General features: G+C 33.6%; 1 protein-coding gene across 3 annotated transcripts in view; it reads right to left on the bottom strand.

Annotated features, from left to right (window-relative positions):
- LOC126810824 (bifunctional heparan sulfate N-deacetylase/N-sulfotransferase) overlaps positions 1–22,005 on the bottom strand; it is a 35,716-nt gene extending 13,711 nt beyond the window's left edge. The window contains exons 1-4 of one of the 3 annotated variants that reach the window (XM_050536113.2): positions 21,769–22,005; positions 9,001–10,293; positions 5,431–5,557; positions 1,254–1,366 (exon numbers count right to left, since the gene is read on the bottom strand). In XM_050536113.2, coding sequence (XP_050392070.1) covers positions 1,254–1,366; positions 5,431–5,557; positions 9,001–10,017 — 1,257 coding nt within the window. In that variant the 5' untranslated portion in view covers positions 10,018–10,293; positions 21,769–22,005. Of the gene's footprint in view, positions 1–1,253; positions 1,367–5,430; positions 5,558–9,000; positions 10,294–10,821; positions 10,898–21,768 lie in introns of those variants that run through there. The other 2 variants (XM_050536112.2, XM_050536114.2) reach the window with 2 other exon arrangements.
- Positions 22,006–22,801: the final 796 nt, after the last annotated feature.

Genomic DNA, 22,801 nt, shown 5'->3' with positions numbered 1-22,801 from the left:
GAACCTGCTTGCTGATAATGAAATTTGGAACAATAATATCCAATTAGGCATGCTAATATCCAATTAGGCATTCGGACTCATTTAGCAAGCATGGGTCACATATATCAATTTCAAAACAATCACATGATATATGTAGTTTGTAGAGTGTTCACAAGAAATTGTGGACGACAGACGACAGACCGAGACGGATGTACATACTGATGAGGGCGACGGCAACATACAACCACATTTCCATGTGGGCATAAAAAATATATATTTGTTTATAAAGTAAATAATAAGAGACTAATTAACCAGTGAAAAAAAAAAAATCCAAATAGATAAATAAATTATCTAAAGTCAAAGTTCATATGTGAGGTCAAACATTAATTTACATTAAGTTCAAGCCATCTAGATTCATTATCTACTAATACTGTATCAAATGAACTGATGTAGCTCAAATGAATCATAGAATTACTAGAAATTTAATACAACCAACCACATTTCAATCAAAATAATCACATGCATCGACAGTATTACATCTCTTTAAGACTACTGTCAAGAATCACCGCGGAAGCATTTAATAAAATATCTTTCAATAAATCTGACTTGTAGAGTTAGATATGGATTGGAGGACAACAGTATACTATTACATTAACATGTGGGAGTATATAAACATTTAATTACAACCCCTCTATTTTTAAAAAAAATGTAAGTTAAGGTCAATTTATTTTATTAGGGTAAATAAATTTTACATCAAAGGCGAAAAAGATAATCCCATTTAAATTTTTACACAGGAAATATGATATTACGACCTACATTTAAAGGTCACTATGGCTCTATAAAGTGAACTCATAATGTCCTAGGAGTGGTTTATTTTCTTTTGATCAAGACGGTTATGAATAACATTCTTATTACATGTATTTCCTTTTACAACAAGTTTTAAATTTATGCATACTTAAGTCATAATGAATGTATGGATTCATTAATTTTACTAAGTGGTAACTGCACTTAATGTCTAATTGTCAACACCTTACTAAATATAGATCAATTTATATATTCTATGGTGGACTGCGATGAAAATGAGAATTTTATAAAAACACATTTGTTTCTGCCATATTTAATTAGCTGTCAAGTTCTCTGTTTTTCGCCTCCAATACAAAGAATCAGACACATATTATTTGTCATCCCACTAGAAAAATGTCAAGCATCAAGTCTTTAAATGCATGACTACAACAGTCTATTACTACAGTAATTTTAATAAAGCTATATATTACCTTAGCAAACTGTGAATTTTGCTGCATGGCAAGTGTGATGTATGGTTCATCAAATTTATGAGCCTGCTCATGTCTCCACATGTGGCCAAACCACCAAAATTTATCTCGATATTCTGAAAAGAAAGTTCATTATTTGCAAAATCATTTAATCATGCCAGTATAGATATAAGTATCTATATGCAATATTTTCAGAGAGAGAGAGAGAGAGAGAGAGAGACGAATGGGGTTTAAGTCCCCTAGACACAAACTAGGTATATCCGGAGAAAACCCATGAGGTTGAACAGGCGACCCTACACCGTGTCACATTCAAGCAAGGAATCGAAACTACACCACCTGACTCAATGACAGACCTTGTAATTTCATGCACATGTGTTAAACCACTATAGACCACCCAAACCCCCTAATATTCTAGGTTGCACTTAAATAAATAACACTTAGATACATGTAGCTAGACTTACTTAATAGCAGTTGTGTCAAATGTTATGGCAAGTTTCATTGGGACAAAACAGTTTGTTTAAAAGGTATATTTTACCAGCAGTACCCGGTACTAAATTCTGGAGCCAAAACTCAGCAATGTAGAAATTTTAAATACATATCTGAACTCTTTTTGAATAAGCTTGGTTCTGGTAAACAATACTGATTCAGATTGTAAATACTGAAATTTCAGTGTTGGAATTGTCTTTAGAAAACCGGCAAATCCTATCTATGAGAATAGGAGAACATATTTTAGGGTCTCAGATTTTGGCTAAAAGAAATAGGGTTGTCAGGTATTTGTAAACACAGGTATACCAACACTGCATTCCATGGTTTTGATGATAGAAGTTTGATTGGCTGTACAGTCAAGGTCAAATCTATAATTATGCTGTGCCACGGACGTAGAAATATTTAGATATTAAAGTAGAGACTAACCTACAATGCGTTGTTTATGATATCTAAATATTATCAGGTTTTTTTTATATTTTACTAAGTTAACTGTTTTTATCTGTAGCCTACTTTGATAAATAAATACATGTATACTGGTGTAAAGTAATCTGAACATATTCAAACTACTTAAAATCAAATCAAATATAATACTCAACATCCGAGTGGTTTGATGTCTACTTCTACAATAGTGATATCACAGACAAGGACAGACAGATGAACCGATTTTAAAAGTCCTCTGCTCTATTTGATAAGAGGTGGACAAATTAATGAAAAGGGGGGATGTGTTGTGTGGGTGTGTGTGTTGCAGGGTGGGGGTTGAAACTGCAAAAAATACAAGCTGCTTGCAGTTTTAGATAAAAATATGATAATGATACAATTTGTTACAACAATAACAACCACAGAATTTCCTATAAGTGTAGTCTACTTATCATCATATAATAACTTTAAGATCACTCATCTTTTGTCTATTTTACTCAAATACATAAGATATGCAATAAGACAATCCACATGCTTGTATTCTAAGTACTGTACATACATGTAAGGGGAAAAAGGCCTGTGATCTTTGATGTTGAAAAATTCAGACTTCATTTCACTTCATCAGAAACTGACATTGGTATAATCCTATTACCGGTAATAGCAAAATCTTAAAATACAATTCTTGAGTTTATAATGTACACATAAGCTAATGTGTTTTTTGATTTGATGATTGGCAGATTTTTACACAACATGGTGTATTTTAGAGTGTGGACACTTAAATGACATACAGTATTCAATAGTTTTTCATAAATTTGATCTCATTCATTTTTGGGATGTCACAATTCAGATTAAGTTACTTTCAGATCTGCCAATCAATAACAGCTCAAACAAGAATATCCCACGCTCTTGTGTATGAAAAACTATGTCAAATTTATTTCTATGGAAAGACAAATATTAAATCCAAGAAATTTCTACTTTGATATTCTTAAAGATATCTTGAATAGTTTATTAGATATCTTTTGGAAACAAAACTAGGACATCCAGAGAGAGAGAGAGAGAGAGAGAGAGAGAGAATTGAACATTCACTTAACACCTTCCAGGTCATTTCTGGAATAAGATATGGTACAATCTTATTTCAATAATTTGATTGCATGTAGGAGTCTTTAGCAGTGGCAGTAAACAGGAAACCTGGAGAAAATCCAAAAGATTGCAAAGGTGCTGCTACTCCTCGTCATGTACATGTACAGGATTTGGATCGAAACCATACCACTTGACTCAATGACAGACCTTAAGATCTAAAGTGCACACATTAGACCACTCAGCCCTGCTTCCCAAGATGGACAGAGCCATGGGATAACAACGTATATTGCATATAAAATTCTGATCATGAAAATAGTATCTGAGTTGGGAGTCTTGGTGGCCAAGTGAGTAAGACTTTGGCTCGCTAACCTGGAGGTCCTATGTTTGATCCCTGCATTGGCCAAGAAAGTTCATCGAGATTTTTTGGCATGGTTCCCCCTTGTCAGTGATGCAGGATAGAGGGCCTTGCAAGGGACAACATAATATAGTTGTTTTGATGGGACGAAAAAAACTGAGATCCTGTTTACACATTGGCGTGCACGTAAAAGATCCCTTGGCAATTTGAATTTCATATAAGAGTAGTCCCTCGTAGCACACTGTATGGCATATGCCTGTCTTCATTAGCCCACAATGGGAGCAGCACAGTAGGACGTTAAACCCCATTTCATTTAATTTCATTTTATTTCAGTATCTTACCGACAAGTTAATCAATAATAATTGTATATCTATAAATACTTTATACTAAAATATATGGATCAGAAAGAGAAATTTACATGGAAGATACAGGAAAATTACATGTACATGGTATGAGGATGGTTTGTTAATCATTCTAAGCTTGTATAATCGAACTCTAGTATACATGTACATGTACTTGTCAATGTAATTGAGTTTAGAATCATTAAGTCCTTTAATCAAAAACATATTGTGTATAGATTTTTCACCCAAAAGCTAACATATTTTGGTTTTATGTAATATTATTGTGAATAAGTCTTATCAGGAATACCAACATTTCTAGTTCTATTCTGATATATTAATCATTTTAACTCTCGTAAATGTCATTAATACCACCTAACCTAAAGTATATAATTTTCTCCTGCGAATTAACTCAAACTAATTGAATAAATCAGTCCGGGCAAAATAATAATTTTTGCATGATATTTTGATTAGATTATTCTGGATGGGAAAAAAAATCAATCAAGAAACTGTCAGGAATTTATTCCCTAAAGATATCTAACATGAATTTCATCTTTTATATATCTGAAAAAGAATTTTCAGAAAACAAATTCAAAACTAGAACTGCTTCGGTACGTCAGGTCACGCCTTGTCACGCATCAATCAAGTTACACCATGAATTATTGAGTATAGTTGCTTCCAATACCTATTAAAGTGGAAAAACCTGTCATTTTGAACTCTTACTAAAACCGCATAAGACCAAACTTTTTGACATTAACTGTTAGTTGATATCAGGGTCACCATATGATATGTACAAAGGTCAATTGAAAGGTTAGGTCACCAGATAGAAGGTCAAAAGTCAAACAAAATTCAAAGTGAAACTGGAAGTAAATGAAATTGAATTTAAAAAATCAGCTCCAAGAATTGTTGCCATTTGGAGTAGGTTCAAAACCCCAAAAAGTTTTCGAAAATCGAAATCAAAATGGTGGCTGAGTATCAGTTTGAAGATTTTTGTCAAATCCAAAATGGCGGCCAAACGGTTGAAAATGTTATGGAACAAGGTCTCTGAAAGAAAATGAAAGCTAATACATGTACATGTATGTGGGGCTAACACCACCATATGTCAGTTTTTGGTATATCTTTAAAATGAGAGAACTATTCATGCTCAGGAAAAATTGGAAGGCCTCAGTAATTTCCAGAATTTTCCGGAAGCCGTCACAAATTTTTGGTACCTCAAAATAGTGACGGAGATACGTCATCTTCAATCCCCCCCTCTAAAACAATAAATAAAAAAAACACTCGACCGAAAACAGTTAAACATGAGGAGCTTTTTTCTATATACAATATTTCATCTTATGCTAGCTAAGGCTTTTGCAGTGTATTACGAAAAAAGTGCTTCAGACATTTTATTAATATTCATATTTTCTCCATATCATTCATGAAGTAAAGTCAATTTATGAGCAGAAGCAGCTGCACATATCAAAATTAATGAACCAGTACTTTCTACATAAAATTTTTATTTTACCTAGTAACTTTTTATCGCCTGCATCCTCTTCATATGAACCATGCAAATAATATCGTCCAGAAAATCCTAGATTAAAACTGAAGCCTGAAACCATTTGTTTAATCGTTTCCTGCGTAGTAACCAGTGCCTAATATTTAAAAAAACAAAAAAAATCACATGCACTGTATATAAATGATCATGAAATAAAATAATATTTTTTTATCAACATAGATTAAGAGCCAGTTTTTATAAGATTCGTGAAATATGACGCCTCCAGATTAGTCTGAAAATTTTAATGGTGGTAGTCTCATAAAAATCACATTTCCAACCATCAACATGTACATAGTCTGCCTTTTTCTAAAGAACTGGTGGAAAAAGCATGTTTGAAACTGGCCAAATTGGAAAATACTAAGAGACTACTGTATTTCAATATCTCTCCCAAAACTTTGTACATCATGGGATAATAAAGTAACTTGCACATCACAGATGGGATTTTTGCATCAAAACTGTGAAAATTCCTCTTTTTGACCAAGTGATATTTTCTGCATCAGAAGTTGTATCTTGTGAAATCAATTACCGTAATCTATATCTCTTGTTAATTAAAAGTGTTAAAGATAGGTTGCCAGGCAACGAAACATACGCCCACAGCAACTAAATCGTCTGGGCAGTCAACAAGGGTTGTCGCATATTTTTACTTTTTTCGGTAATGAAACATTTATAATACACTAAAATCTGATTAAAGCAACAACTCACGAAGTAATTATCAGAAAACTATTAGAATTTGTTTGGTTTTTATAAAGTTCTGCCCCATTCTAACGTTTTGTATGCAAAGCTTTTAATATCATGGATTTAACTGTTCAAGTCATAAAAATTCATTGAAAATCTCAAGATCTTAAACTCTGTGTATCAATCTGAAGTCAATCGGATGATAACTTTAGCCTTTAGAGCGTCACAAGATTTTGCAAAGTGATCAAGGGCCATAACTTTGGCAGTAATTATAGGAAATCATTGAAAATCAATAGGAATCTTCGTCTCATGACCTCAAACACTGCGTATAAATTTAATGTCAATCGGATATTAACTTTAGCCTCTAGAGCATCCACAAGATTTTTTGAAGTGATCAAGGGCCATAACTATGGCAATAATAATCAGAAATCGCTGAAAACCAATAGGCTTCATCATCTTATGACCTTAAACACTGTGTATAAATTTAATGTCAATCAGATATTAACTTTAGCCTCTAGAGCATCCACAAGATTTTTTGAAGTGATCAAGGGCCATAACTCTGGCAGAAATTATCGGAAATCGTTGAAAATCAATAGGCTTCATCATCTTATGACCTTAAACACTGTGTATAAATTTAATGTCAATCGGATATTAACTTTAGCCTCTAGAGCATCCATAAGATTTTTTGAAGTTATCAAGGGCCATAACTCTGGCAGTAATTATCGGAAATCATTGAAAATCAATAGGTTTCTTCTTCTTATGACCTTAAACATTGTGTATAAATTTAAAGTCAATCAGATATTAACTTTGGCTTCTAGAGCACCCACAAGATTTTTTGAAGTGATCAAGGGCCATAACTCTGGCAATAATAATCAGAAATCGCTGAAAACCAATAGACTTCATCATCTTATGACCTAAAACACTGTGTAGCAATTTAATGTCAATCGGATATTAACTTTAGCCTCTAGAGCATCCACAAGATTTTTTGAAGTGATCATGGGCCATAACTCTGGCAGTAATTATCGGAAATCGTTGAAAATCAATAGGTTTCTTCGTCTCATGACCTTAAACACTGTGTATAAATTTAAAGTCAATCGGATATTAACTTTGGCCTTTAGAGTATCCACAAGATTTTTTGAAGTGATCAAGGGCCATAACTCTGGCAGTAATTATCGGAAATCGCTGAAAATCAATAGGCTTTTCTGTCTCATGACCTTAAACACTGTGTATAAATTTAAAGTCAATCGGATATTAACTTTGGCCTTTAAGAGCGTCCACAAGATTTTTTGAAGTGATCAAGGGCCATAACTCTGGCAATAATAATCAGAAATCGCTGAAAACCAATAGACTTCATCATCTTATGACCTAAAACACTGTGTAGCAATTTAATGTCAATCGGATATTAACTTTGGCCTCTAGAGCGTCCACAAGATTTTTCAAAGTGATCAAGGTGCATAACTCTGGCAGTAATTATTGGAAATCGTTGAAAATCAATAGGCTTCTTCGTCTCAAGACCTTAAACACTGTGTATAAATTTAAAGTCAATCAGATATTAACTTTAGCCTCTAGAGCGTCCACCCGGACCGACGGCCGGCCGGACGGGGGCGACGACAATATACGACCACATTTCAATGTGGGCGTATAAAAAGTATGTTGTGGACTTTTGCTGCTTTAACCCTTTTCTCAACATTTTTTGTTGACCAATATGAGATGAGGTGGAAAAATAGTCAATTGTGAAACAACCACAATCTTGACGAAATTTGCAGATTTTGCTATACTGTAGGATGTGCCTGTATACACAGCAACACAATACCTGTGTAATATAGACAGTCTTACATGTATAACATTCATTTAATAAATCATTATTTCCTTTCTACACAAACGCCAAAGATAGGTTGCCAGGTAACAAAACATACGCCCACAGCAGCTAAGTCGTCTGGACAGTCAACAAGTGATGTGGCATATTTTTTCTTTTCTCAGCAATGAGAACGTTTACAACACATGAAAATCTGATTATGAGTAATAACCCATGAAGTAATTATCAGAAAACATTAGAATTTGTTTCAATTAATGTCTCATAACCGTAAACAAATATTATTACATTTAGCCTCTAGAGCCTCCACAAGATTTTTCAATGTGATCAAGGGCAATAACTCTAGCAGTAATTATCAGAAACGGTTGAAAATGAATAGGATTCTTTGTCTCATGACCTTAAACCCTGTGTATAAGTTTAAAGTCAATCAGATATTAAAATTAACTTTAGCCTCAAGAGCTTCTGCAAGATCTTTCAAAGAGGTCAAGGGCTATAACATACGTAGGCAGTAAATGAATACGTTGAAAATGAATAGGATTCTTTGTCTTATGACCTTAAACCCGGTGTATAAGTTTAAAGTCAATCAGATATTAACATTAACTTTAGCCTCAAGAGCTTCTGCAAGATTTTTCAAAGAGGTCAAGGGCTATAACATACGTAGGCAGTAATTATCGAAAATAGTTGAAAATCAATTGGCGTCTTCGTCTCATTTCAATGTGGGTGTATAAAAAGTATATGACAAAATAGATTCTTGGGAGCATAAATAAGAGGTTAATAATTACATGTAGAACATTTTATATGCATTTAATTAGTTCAAAAGATCATTTGCTGTTGTTAAAATATTCCCCTATCCTTGTATCTATAAATGTGTGTCGGCCACATTAGGGTCAGCGGTCTAGTAAATTATATGTAAGTAATAGGTCATCTTAATTGTACATGTAGGAGGTAGGAGATTATAGACATGGACAATAATGTTCACTATGTCGAATGATATTGGTGGGATGTAGATAATTTATGACAAAAATATTCTGTGTATTAATTATTATACTAACCTCCACATCGTCTACACACATCCGTATTCCTTCACGACCCACAAATATATCATCAATGTCTATCTGTATATGTCTTTCTAATGGCATACTTAACTTTCCATTTGAAAGAATCGACAAACTATCCAATAAAATAAGTCTATGAAGCCAGAATCTAAGGGCGCTACCAAAAATAATCCTTTTAATTTTATCATATTTTCCATGGTCATAAATCACTGGCACAACAGGTTTATTTACATCTTCTTCGATACTCACACTAAATTTTTGCGTTTGCTTCTTAGAATAAGCTAAAGGTTCATAAGTTGAATGATTTGTATGAAACACTGTCCACTCTCCAGGTAGACGGCCTTCGTAAATCTGTCCTGCCTTTGTTACACGCCAGACATCTGAGAACATGTTTAGCTTATAATCTTGAAGTTTCATACCATATTCAAACACCATTCGAAATCCAGGGACATTATCACTAATTATGTCTGGTTTAGATGGAACGAAACCTATTATACCCACATTATATTCTGAACAATATTTATCTAACAACTGCCGATTCCATTTGTCCATAGTGATGTACTTGTTATAATTCTCGAAAATTACAACAGAAAACTTGCCTTTATCAAGGTGCGTCAAAGTTGGTAAATTCTTTCCTGTAGGTTCTACTTTATATTCTACGCGAATGGCTTCCAAAAGATGTGTTATTTTGGTACCAGCTTTAGAATACTGCGATTCCACCATAACTAAAACTCTATCACCAAGATGTCGTCCTGCTTTAGATTGATGATTCACACGTTTAAGGAGGCTTCGAGAAATGGTGGAATTTAATCTGCATGTTGACAGGGGCAATGGCGGTTTGCTTCGCTGCCTTGCAATTCCAAATCGCAAATTGAGAAAACTGATCGACACAATGGTAGAAATGACACTGAGTAAAATGACAATCAGTAACACTTTGGTTAACGTAAATCTCTTCAGACAAAAACATCTTGCACAAATGTTACTAAGAACGATAAAACTGCTCCGCCAAAACATCACAAGCTAATCGTAACGTCTACCTCATATGATAAAAAAAAATCAAAATAAGGTTCAAGTCCCATCTAGAAAAGTTGACGTTAAAAAACTCATAGGAGCCATACTGATATAATACAATGGAGTAGATTTGATTGATTCACTCCAATGTTTAGAAATCTAAGTGCTTGTTCGTCTGTGATCTCCATAATGGAATACATCTAGTGACCGTCTGTTTGCCTACATCATCTGGTTTACACCATCATATTACATCTCTAGAGCATCACACATCTTCTCTTACTGAAGACAAAAAATGTTAAATATTTATTCATGATAGATTATTTTTCCACAGAGATTATGAAATGTATGGTAAAGCTAAAACAATTATCAACGTTTGGAACACAATCAACCTGTCTTAACGCTTGTCATTGTTTATCATATGTAATATACATTTAAATATGTAGATTATGAAATATATGATAAAGCTAAAACAGTTTCTTTCCATTGGAACTGTTGGTCTTCACGATTAGAAAATATAATTATAATGAGATTGCATTTACATGTAGTATTGAGCAAGAAATGCCGATGGATGAACAGACAGAGGTGATGACAATTTATATTTCCTACTAAAAATAAAGCTACAATAATTATTAACTTGTTTCCCCATGGAACACGATCAAAATCGTCTTCATGATTTTAAAATATGATTATATATTATATTGAAAGTTCATTCAATATATACTTCCGAATAAAAATACATGAATACACAAGTAACAAGTAGGTGGGGTTGAGAATATTTTTTGTGAAAAAATAATAGTCATATCCTACCATATAATGTTAATGTCTGTATCCTTGTATGATATTAATTGTCTAGAGGAAGCAAATCTAACTACTTGTAACAAATATTTTGTGGATATCATTCCTGTTACAGGTCAAACATTACCACACACATTAATAATTTCTTTCTATCACCACTCTATATAATCTACATAAAATTAATTTATTCATATGAAAAGCTATAAATATTGAATAATTAAGATAATACTCAAATTACTACACCATGTGCTTGTTCGGATAACAAAACTACATAAAAATTATTTTAATTTTACATAAATTACATGAAATAAATACTTTGTCAGGCAAGGTACATGCATACATTCCTGTGACGGTTTTGTTTCATAAATTCATGATATGGACAACAGAATAATCCTAGAAAACTCTGGTCTTTAAATTATACAAATTTGAATAATTGTATCCTTTTGACTTTTGGATCCTTTCTAGATTTTGTCATGCTGATATTTTCAAAGATTTGGAGCCATCACAATAAATGTTGCTGTAGGGTCATCAATATAACAGCAGTGCTAAGAATCATATATTCCAACTTTTACTCCACAAGCTTTTAATATTTTATATGGTTTGTTGTCTAACAGTTTTGTCTTAAATTTCCAGTGAATGGGATCAATAGGATACATGGATATAAGTTAATTCACTGACAATCCTTATCTTTTGTCTAAATAGTTTCAGTTTAGTAAATCCTGTGTAGGTTTTGTCTGATTCCATTTCATCAAGTTAAACAAGTAAGTGATTTAAACGTGTATATTATATTTCGTAATTTCAAGGACATTGAATACATTCTAATATACTATGAATTTCATTTTAATCAAGAAATAATCAAGCATATAGACCCAGATGTTTAATATATCCATCTTCGTAAACTTTAATTCCTTGACACCATGTGACAAGAAGAAGGGGGTTACCACAAAAAATGTAAAAATAAAAGAGTAAAAACAGACAATGAACATATTGCTTTCCTGATTTAAAAAACCTGAAGAAAAATAAGTGATTACCAGTACATGTAAACTCTTTACAAAGACATCATAAACTAAAACTGACAAATGCAGATGAAAACTTCTTTAGTTTTAAAAATGTCTGTTATTAAATTATGTAGAGCTTACCTAGATACAATGTCCACATGTCATACAAATCAGAACCGAAAATTGGTAAACATTATTACACTATAACATAACAAGACTATTGAGTCTAGCAAGCCTATTGGTGTCAGAGTCCGACATAATATAAACGATTTTGCAATACCTGCATGTCTGGTCTTGACAGATGATCTGGATTATAAAGTCTACATAATCTCTGCAATACTGTGCATTTAATGATTTTGGATCTATAAGATATTTCTAACAATTATTTGGAGAGCAATAAGCAAATTTTATGAAAAAACTAAGTAAAATTTGTTTCCAAAAACTAAGTACAATTTATTTCCAAAAACTAAGTACAATTTATTTCCAAAAACTAATTAAAATTTGTTTCCAAAAGCATTTTCCAAAAACTAAGCAAAATTTGTTTCCAAAAGCTCAGTCAAATTTGTTTACAAAACATTATGTCAAATTTTATTTTGGTGGAAACACAAAAATGATCAAATTCAGGAAATTTCTAATTAGCAAAAGGCACAACTGCTACAAAGTTTCATAAAGATACATAAAAGGTTTGGAAAGGACAAACCGACAGTGTCCATTTTAATGTCCCTCCCTAACTTCATGCGGGATAATAAATGAATGAGATAAAATCCAGTGAAAAGAGCAAATGTTTCCACATGAGTTAATATACTGGATTTAGCTGTGGGCAACTTGCTTTTGCAAAAAATAAAGTATAACATGAATGTAACGGGATCTAAGATTCATCACTATTTCATGTAGGCGTATCACTCCAAGCGATATCCCAAAAGACCATGCTAAACACATGTTTTTTACATCCAACATTCCAAAATGATTTCAGTTCAACAAAGAAAAATAATGGAGAACTTATAAAATAAAATCCCTTTTGCAATGTCATAATGAACCCAAATTCCTGATATTTATAGAATAAGCATACTTTCTGTCGAAGACACAACTTATCAGAACAAAGTCAAATGTGTAATGGTCTAAAAATTAAAATGATCAATAATGGCCATTCGCTTTCCTTGATAAGTACATTATTAAAGTGAGCTCTATAGGTTCAAGAATAAATACGGTGCTGGTTGATCACTAACCAGGATGTACCGGCTTTGATCCCTGTTTTGGTCAAGACAGTTACCCTGGATTTTCCAGTCTGGTTTCCCTTTTGTCTGTATTGCAGTACAGGGGGTGGGGGGCTGTCAAGGAAAGGAGCCTTTTATTTGGATGGGATAAATAATGAGGTCCCATGTTCAAGACCCTTTCACAGTTCAAAAATGAAATAACTGTTTGTGGTCTGTAACACTGGTCAGGGAAAATTTCATTTACACCAAACATTTTCCTAGCTTCATTAGCCTGGATAGTGTAGAAAAGTAATTTTCATATATTAAAATAAATCAAAGTGCAGTTTTTTTTTCTCAAATCCATGAAAATAAACATAAGTCATTCATATATGTACATGTACATGCCAATGTACACTACTATCTCTTAATAAAATTTAAGCAGGTTTTATAAGAGAAGTTCTATGGTTGACAATCGTACAAATTGTGTGAAATCTCTGAAGTTCATTTGCCTTTTCTATGGCTATTTGAACTTTGAAGGTTGTCAAAATGGAAGAATCAGAATGATATGTTGATATGTATTTCTTATCCCATAACCTTTTATTTAAACTATAAACTCTTGAAAGATAGTTATTTCTATCAAAGGTATTGTTTAATTATAAAAACATGGGCAAAGCTTCTTCTATCAAAAAAATCAGGAAAAGCTTAAAATAGACCATTCAACCAACATTTACTGATTTGCAGTAAAATACATGTACATTAAAGATACATTATGTAAGATTTAAATAAAGAGCTATCCATTCTTGCTATAATAGTTCGAAAATAGATAATGTAAAACGAATAATATGAAAATTTTATTCAAATTACTCTAGCCTTTGAAGGTTTGACAAGATGTGTGCAATAATTTCAACCACCGTACTGGTTGTTCGAAGCTAAGTCTCACTCCTCCATTTTTAGCTTAAAACAAAATATGGCTGAACTGTTCTAATCTATTTAATATCGGAGAAATCTGATGCTATCGAGAGTTGATTATGGCCTGGATAAGTTAATTAATGTCTAATTAATAATTTAGAAAACATTCCAGGCCTAAATAAAGACCTGCAATAAGCAGATTTAGCTCTTGCATAATGTATGTTTAAGTGTATTGTCTTGAGTATTAGAATCTCATTTATTCCAAATACAAAAGATTGAAAATTATTGCATTAGCTATGATCAGTTCATTATTTTGTTTGCATTTTTTATTATGTAACCATAGCTATAAATTACTTTTACCTATGAAATGAAAATGTCATTCTGTGAAAAATAGTGCAGGACAACAATAAGGATTCTTGAAAAAAACAAAAGTAATATGAAAATTATAGCTGGTTAAAAAATATCATGAAATATAGCAATAATTCTTTCCGCCATTTCTATACTATGTATTGAAAAATGTACATCAATGTGTTTGCACAAATATACACATAATGGTCTATGAATGTCATAAAATAATTGATCTTACATGTACAAAGAATTACCAAATGTCTCCAAAAAAATGTTGTTTTCTATTTTAAGAAATTATCAATCTGGATCTTTAGAGAATTTGAAGAAATCAGCCCAAGGCTCTCATTATGCTGTCTTCAAAAGAACTGATAACACTGCTTTTACCATGTTTTAATACAAGAGGTGAGACGAAGCAGGAAATATAAGAATGGGTAATTTAAAGGAGCTAAATCGCTAACATTTGGGACCTAGAAATTGACAAAAGTGGTTCGCAACGCATATAATACTGTAATATGAATGTATATAAACTAATTTACATTCAATGGATTCCGCTTTTACTCCAATTTCAAATCAGTTATGTTCGGCGAAATTAGCCAGCAGTCTCAATCGAGTGCAAATTTCTAGCATCTGGTTATTCCAGTCTACATACGCCGTTCAATTTGGTGCAATGTGTCTAGCCTCGTCCCTCGAGTCTCTTTTTACAACTGGAGCTGAAGCGCATTATGGTACACGATTCGTGTACCAATGGTAAAATGTTTATATTGTCTTAAATATTGGATATCAAAAGCCCATCTTATTCCGGTAAGATCACAACATCAATGTTGATTTAATTTGACAAATAAATCGTGTTTTCAATGTTGAAGATTTTGGATGATATTGAGTTAGAGACTTAGCTACTTTAAGTTATTACCATGGCTATTTTATGGTATCCAGAGGATGCATTTTTCAATATCATTTACATGTATACCATATATTTGAATGGGCAATATCACTACATGTTGTCTAGTGCAAGTGCATTATTGAATATCAGTTTCATGATTCCATGTGGGTATATTGGTATATGATCAGGTAATATCACTTATACCATGGCTCCTGTTTGCAATATCTGTGTATATTGTGTATTGTCTGCAGGTTTGTGTTATGGCATTGTTTATGTGTGGTGTGGTCCCCCTGCACTTAATTCACTATATCGTCGCTGCGCTTCCAAAACCTCGTATCTCGGATTTAGCCAAAAACTTTTTTGGGGCTTATTACATTCACATTTCATTGATACATGACCTTTCAAAACCTCGGACCTCTAAACCAATTAGAAATGCTTATTTTTAGCTTGTGACTAATTGTCGTATTTCGATTGGACAAAAAATATTTTTGTCAAAACCTCGTATCTCAAGACCACGTTGAAACGACGTCAATAGTATTTCGATTGGACAAAAAATATTTTCGTCAAACCTCGTATCTCAAGACCACGTTGAAACGACGTCAATAGAAGCCTGCATTTGTTTGATACGGTAAGTTTTTATGATATTTAACCTCTATAAATCAACAACAAGAAGTAATATTAATATTTTATATATAATTAAGTTACCTAGATGTGATTTAGTAGCAATTGGAGTTAATTTTAGGTATGTAATGTAGATAATTTGTCAGCTCAGTTAATATTGCCTAGAAAATTAGTCATTTTATTCCTACATTGACAAATAAACAACAACGTAGTACATTAAGGCCTTTTATATTTTAACAAGCCAACAGTGAGGCTGATGTCCCCCGCCGAAATCCCCAAATAAATAGATGACACATATTAATTAATCGTACATCTATTTTTTTCAAAAGTATTGAGCAATCAAACTGATTATCAACTATACACTAAGTTTCATCACTCTCTATCAGATAGAATCAAAGTTATCTTGTCCCAAAGCATCGACCAAGGAAATTGCTTATCTCTGCTTAGCTTTAGATCGAAATGTTAATCATTGAACTCAGAAAAGACATTCACCTAATGAACATCTACATCAAGTTTAAACATTCTACCTCAATTAGAAGTTATGTTCCAATGTCTTGACCAATCAAAATGCTTATTGCTCCTTAGCCTAAGCAGACAATTCTCATCATCGAACTTAGTCAAGGTATTGATGTAATGAAACTATACACCAAGTTTCATCACTCTCACTTAATTAGAACTAAAGTTATCATGTCCCAAAGCATCAACCCAATCAAATTGCTTATCTCTACTTACCATAAGCAGAAAATGCTTATCTTCGCATTCTATCAAGGCATTGACCTAATAAACACCTACACCAAGTTTGAACATTTTAGCTCAATTAGAAGGAGAGTTATTGTGTTCCAAAGTCTCAGCCAATCAAATTGCTTATCGCTCTGCTTACCCTGAGCAGAAAATGCTCATTATCGAACTTAGTCAAGGTATTGATGTAATGAAACTATACACCAAGTTTCATCACTCTCACTTAATTAGAACTAAAGTTATCGTGTCCCAAAGCATCAACCAATCAAATTGCTTATCTCTGCTTACCCTAAGCAGAAAATGCTCATCTTCGAACTCCATCAAGGCATTGACCTAATAAACACCTACACCAAGTTTGAACATTCTAGGTCAATTAGAATGAGAGTTATTGTGTTCCAAAGTCTCGACCAATCAAATTGCTTATCACTCTGCTTACCCTGAGCAGAAAATGCTCATTATCAAACTTAGTCATGGTATTGATGTAATGGAACTATACACCAAGTTTAAACACTCTCACTTAATTAGAACTAAAGTTATCGTGTCCCAAAGCATCAACCAATCAAATTGCTTATCTCTGCTTACCCTAAGCGGAAAATGCTCATCTTCGAACTCCATCAAGGCATTGACCTAATCAACACATACACCAAGTTTGAACATTCTAGCTCAATTAGGAAGAGAGTTATCGTGCCCCAAAGTATCAACCAATCAAATTGCTTATCTCTGCTTACCCTAAGCGGAAAATGCTCATCTTCGAACTCCATCAAGGCATTGACCTAATAAACACATACACCAAGTTTGAACATTCTAGCTCAATTAAAAGTTATCGTGTCCCAAAGCATCAACCAATCAAATTGCTTATCTCTGCTTACCCTAAGCGGAAAATGCTCATCTTCGAACTCCATCAAGGCATTGACCTAATCAACACATACACCAAGTTTGAACATTCTAGCCCAATTAGGAAGAGAGTTATCGTGTCCCAAAGCATCAACCAATCAAATTGCTTATCTCTGCTTACCCTAAGCGGAAAATGCTCATCTTCGAACTCCATCAAGGCATTGACCTAATAAACACATACACCAAGTTTGAACATTCTAGCTCAATTAGGAAGAGAGTTTTTGTGTCCCAAAAAGTGTGACGGACAGACAGACGGACAGACAGACGGACAGACAGACGGACGAACCCATTTTAATAGTCCCCTGCTTTCTTCGAAAGGCGGGGGACAATTAAACTATTACAGTGTCTATTATATATTCGCCAACACTTCCAAATTTGAGATACGACATTTTGGAATAAAACATTTGGAAAAATAATTTACGACATACGAAATTTTGACGTAATTTAATATTTACATTTCAGAATGAAAAGAAGATTTTAGAGATGTCTCAACGGCCTTTACTACCATTGTCTCGGGGGAAAATGATTCTTAAACTTGCTAATGCCAATTCTAACAACATAGGTTTGTCTTTAGAAAGACCACCAATAGCTAATAAATCACATGAAGGTAATATAGACAGAAATGGTAAACAACAGAACATAACCAACAACCACAACAAACCAGCCCATTTAGATGAAAATTCTGGATCAAACATTGAAAATTCTGGATCAAACATTATTGAAAATTCTTTCAAAACATCACCTCTGGTATCCGATGATAATGCTCAAACCATTGTTAGTTTAGAAGATATTGTGGTCGAAGAGGATATTGGTGAAATTAGTATATCTGATATAGGAGATATTGGTATAGACTCAATTATAACCAGCATAATTGAAGCACCGCCCGAAAAGGAAACAGCAACCATAGAGTTAGATTATTCTGCAAATGATAAAGTTGTCTCCAAACCGAGTACTAGTACATGTAGTACACAAAATATTAAACAATGCCACAAGAGAAATCCTGAAACTGATCTTACTGATGTGTATATTGAGCCGGATATAATTATTAAACAACCAATGGTAAACAGGGATGGACTAATAGAAGAAATGGATCTTGATGACTCCGTGAAAGATCCGGATTGGCAACCTGACTCTGGCACAGAAGAAGATGAAGATGGAAACAGTGATGATATACATGTAGGAACTGGCGAGAAGAGACGTACTTCAGATGATAAGAGTTTTTACTGGAAGAAAAAGGTTAACAAGCGTTTAAGGATGGAAGGAAAGAAGCATAAAGGATTAACTGAAGTAGATGGACAGTAAAAATTTAAAATTGACAGAGAAGAAAGAAAACTGAGACCAAGGGAGTGTACAGACAGGTGCGAGAAACTTGGACGGAAATGTAATGAAATAAGTGAAGAATCAAGAGAGGGGTTTTTCAAGGGTTTTTGGAATATGAATTGGGAAGAGAAAGGGGTCTATGTATGTGGATTGGTTGAAAGGGGAGAGGTAAAGGAAAGAACGACCGAGGGGGAGAGCAGACGACAAAGTTCATTTAAATATTATTTGAAATATAATAATCAACGATATCAAGTGTGCAAATCCATGTTTTTGAGCACACTCTGTCTTGGAGAAAAGACTGTTTACCAGTGGAAGGCGGACTGTAATGAGTATGGAATACCAGCCAAATTTCCAGACAACGCAATTTCAAAACCAGCACGTTCTACACTAAAGCCAAAGGGTGATACTGCCAGAGATTTTCTCAACGACATCCCTAAACTACCGTCCCATTACTGTAGATCAACAAGCACCAAACTTTATTTGGAACCCACATTTTCAACAAGAGCCGATATATATAAGGTGTATAGAACCTATTGTGCATCTAATAACATAACAGTTTGTGGCCGTAAATTATTCTTTCAGGTTTTTGACGAAATGAATTTGTCATTATATGTACCCAAGAAAGATCAGTGTGATACGTGTATTGCTTATCAAACCAAGAACATAAGCGAAGAGGAGTATAATTTGCACATTGAGAAGAAAGAAGCTGCCAGAGATGAAAAGGGTCGAGATAAAGAAAGAGCCTTAGAAGATAAATCGTTATTAATGTTAACATTGGATTTACAGGCTATTCTCATGTGTCCAAAGTTAGAGGCTAGTGCACTCTACTATAAAACTAAGTTAGGGTGCCATAATTACACTATTTTCAATGTAGCCACTCGTCAAGTTAAATGTTACTTCTGGTTTGAGTCAGAGGGAGACCTTACTGCCAACTCATTCGCTTCCTGTTTGTCTGATTATCTAGAAGTGGCCATTGATGATTCAATCACGGTAGTTATTATATACACAGATGGCTGCACATATCAAAAGAGAAATCTAATTGTATCTCAGGCTCTTCTACCGCTTTCTCGAAAAAAAAATATTGTTATTACTCAGAAGATTCTTGAAAGGGGTCACACACAAATGGAGTGTGACTCCATTCACAGTGTCATTGAAAGAGCAATAAAACAAAAGCCAATCTATTCACCTCAGAACTACGTGGATAAAATCCGCGAAGCTAGACCCAAACAGCCCTATGAAGTGGAATTTCTCACTCACAAGTTTTTCAAGGAGTACTCCAAGCTAAAATACTATAACTCAATAAGGCCAGGAACCGGACAGGAGAACCAGTAGTCACTGATTTACGAGTTATAAGATAATCCAGATGGAGTTATTGAGTATAAATTAAATTATGGTGACGAGTTTTCCCCCTTACCAAGGAGAGCCAAGATAGGAGAACCCTCACCACTTGATGAAGTACCTCAACTTCACGAAGATCCTCTACCAATCAAGAAGAAAAAGCATGGCCACTTGCAGGACTACCATACATTTTATGATAATTTACCACATGAAAACTGATTTGGTTTAATTACATGTTTAACAATTACAGAATTGTGTTACAAGTTTTAGTTTGTGTTGGTTTTAATGTATTATTATAATAATAAATATATTAAACAACATACTCTCCGGTTTTTTTCTGTCTGAATTAAAAACCAACAGAGACTGGGGGAAACAATAAGGTTTGTGTTCTATTAATGGAAACGTAAATTTTGACTTAATACCCACTTTGATACCTCTCTACTTACCTAAAGCCTTGTATCCCTAAATATGCACTCATGTAAACACTCATTCTCTGACCCACCGACATCCCAAATTACTTATAACCAACCTATATCAATAAACTCACCCATGAACTCACCCATCCGCTCAGAAACTCATCCATTCGCTTTGTAACTCACAAACCCACTAACCTGCTTTGTAACTCACCCACCCACGCAGAAACTCACTAACCCGCTTTGTAACTCACCCACTCACTCAGAAACTCACTAACCCGCTGTGTGTGTAACTCATCCACCCAATCAGAAACTCACTAACCCGCTTTGTAAATCACCCACCCACTCAGAAACTCACTTTGTAACTCACCCACCCATCCACCCACTTACTCAGTAACTAACTCACCGCGTAGTATTTGATCAATTTATCCAGTATCACGCCCATCAGTTCACAAATCCACCCACTCAGTAACTCATCCACTCTCCAAGATTCGTGATTGTGCTTTATTAAAATAATCTTTTATTGGTCCAACAACTTTCAGAAACTCGTATCTCATTTTTTTTAATATAGTAGAGATACGAATATCGTATCTCATTCATTTTGGAGAAAAAAATTCTTTAAAATATCGTATCTCGTTTTTTTAATTTGGTGTTATAGGTACATGCTATACACTCATACACCCTTGAAGGTAGTCTTATTTAGCATGTATTATATCGAAGGAACCATTCAATCCGCCAGTTATTATTAGATCTGTAAAGTTTTTTGTGTCTCCTGAAAAGTAGCAAAATTCGAGATACGAGATTTTGGAAGCGCAGCGACGATATATATAAATAGGAATAGAGAATACATAATAATTGGAATGGCGTATGGAATAGGAATGGCCGATATCATTTATATTAAGGGACTATAACTTTGAATGGGATTATGATTATAATTAACAGCTACCACTTAAAAAGTACTATGTTCCTATTCATGAACAAGGGTGAAATAACCACCCCCATCATTATCTGTGATGTAAATATCTGGTATACAAAAAATTGAACAAGATTTTAGATTTATGTCTTAAAAAATTTATGGAGTTCTGATTCTGTGACTGAATTACCCACAGATTTCAAGTTTATACATAGACGGTAGATTGATATCTGATAATGGTAGCTACTATCATAAACCTTATATCAGAATCAGCAATTGGCTAAAGGGTGTTTACGGCTAACATTAAACGTGTCTCTTACATGTGGATTCATTCAACAGTTTACAAAATTCATCCTTCTTTCTTCGCGTACCGTATTAATAAAACAGTCAATACCTTTGGAGATCCGAAGGAAATCTCAGAATCTGTATTTTTTACAATTACCTTTAAACATAGTCTCCATATTAGTTAAGATATTATCCTGTTGATAAAAAGGGTGATAAAGTAACTAATTCTACAGTTAATTATTCAACCATGCGTCGAATGTAAACATTAACTAAATACCACACTTCGATATTTCCTCTTGACATCAATTCACCGTAGACCATTTGTAGTAAACTCTTTGTCTTCCAGACGCCGTTGATTTTGATACCAATTTACACACACGAATAATGTCTGGAAATCTAAGGCTAAGTCCTTCGAGTTACAAGTACACTTTTCTATGAAAATTTACAAAGATGAAAAAGGGCTGAACAATTGAGTCTTTCGGATCAATTTTTATTATGTCTGGCAAATCTAGTCTAAATTTATATAGGAAGGATTTTTAAAGAAATATCTCTAACACAATAGGTTTCCATTAATATTTCTGTCAATTGTAGTTTTGCTTGTGAAGTTTTGACATTTTTTAAATACTTTAGTTTTAAATAAGTAGAAATGCTATAACATTAATATATTCATATTGACGCACATATTCCTTCATATCTAAAATCATGGACTATTATACGGTCCATGCTAAAACAGCATTAGCATAGCATGGTTCATTTGGCTTTGGTCAGTGCTGAGTGTACTACAACTCATTCATATTTTCGGTCTTGATAATAGAGGCTATCACATACAAAAAAGATAACGGATCGTGTGAAGATTATGAATGTACTTTATTTAGTTAAATTTGCCAGTCCATTTTATAGTTTATTATCTCTCCTAAATACACAATTATGCATGAACTGTAAAGAAAACCCTTTTAAATGAAAGGTTTATAATACACATTCAGCTTATAATCTCCATGGCGTTTATATTTTTATTTAGGAAAGCTCTAAAGGCAAGGCTTTTCCCTGAATATCTGAGTGTTTTGCCCCCCCCCCCCACCACAGCCCCTTTATTGACAGATTATTTTATTGGCCTATTTCCTTTTGTTAGTAAGACTGGATGT

This window comes from Patella vulgata, chromosome 2 (genome assembly GCF_932274485.2).
Source record: "Patella vulgata chromosome 2, xgPatVulg1.2, whole genome shotgun sequence".
NCBI lineage: Eukaryota > Metazoa > Mollusca > Gastropoda > Patellidae > Patella > Patella vulgata.
The sequence above is the reverse complement of the archived record's forward strand: the minus strand, read 5'-3'. Positions and strand labels throughout refer to the sequence as shown.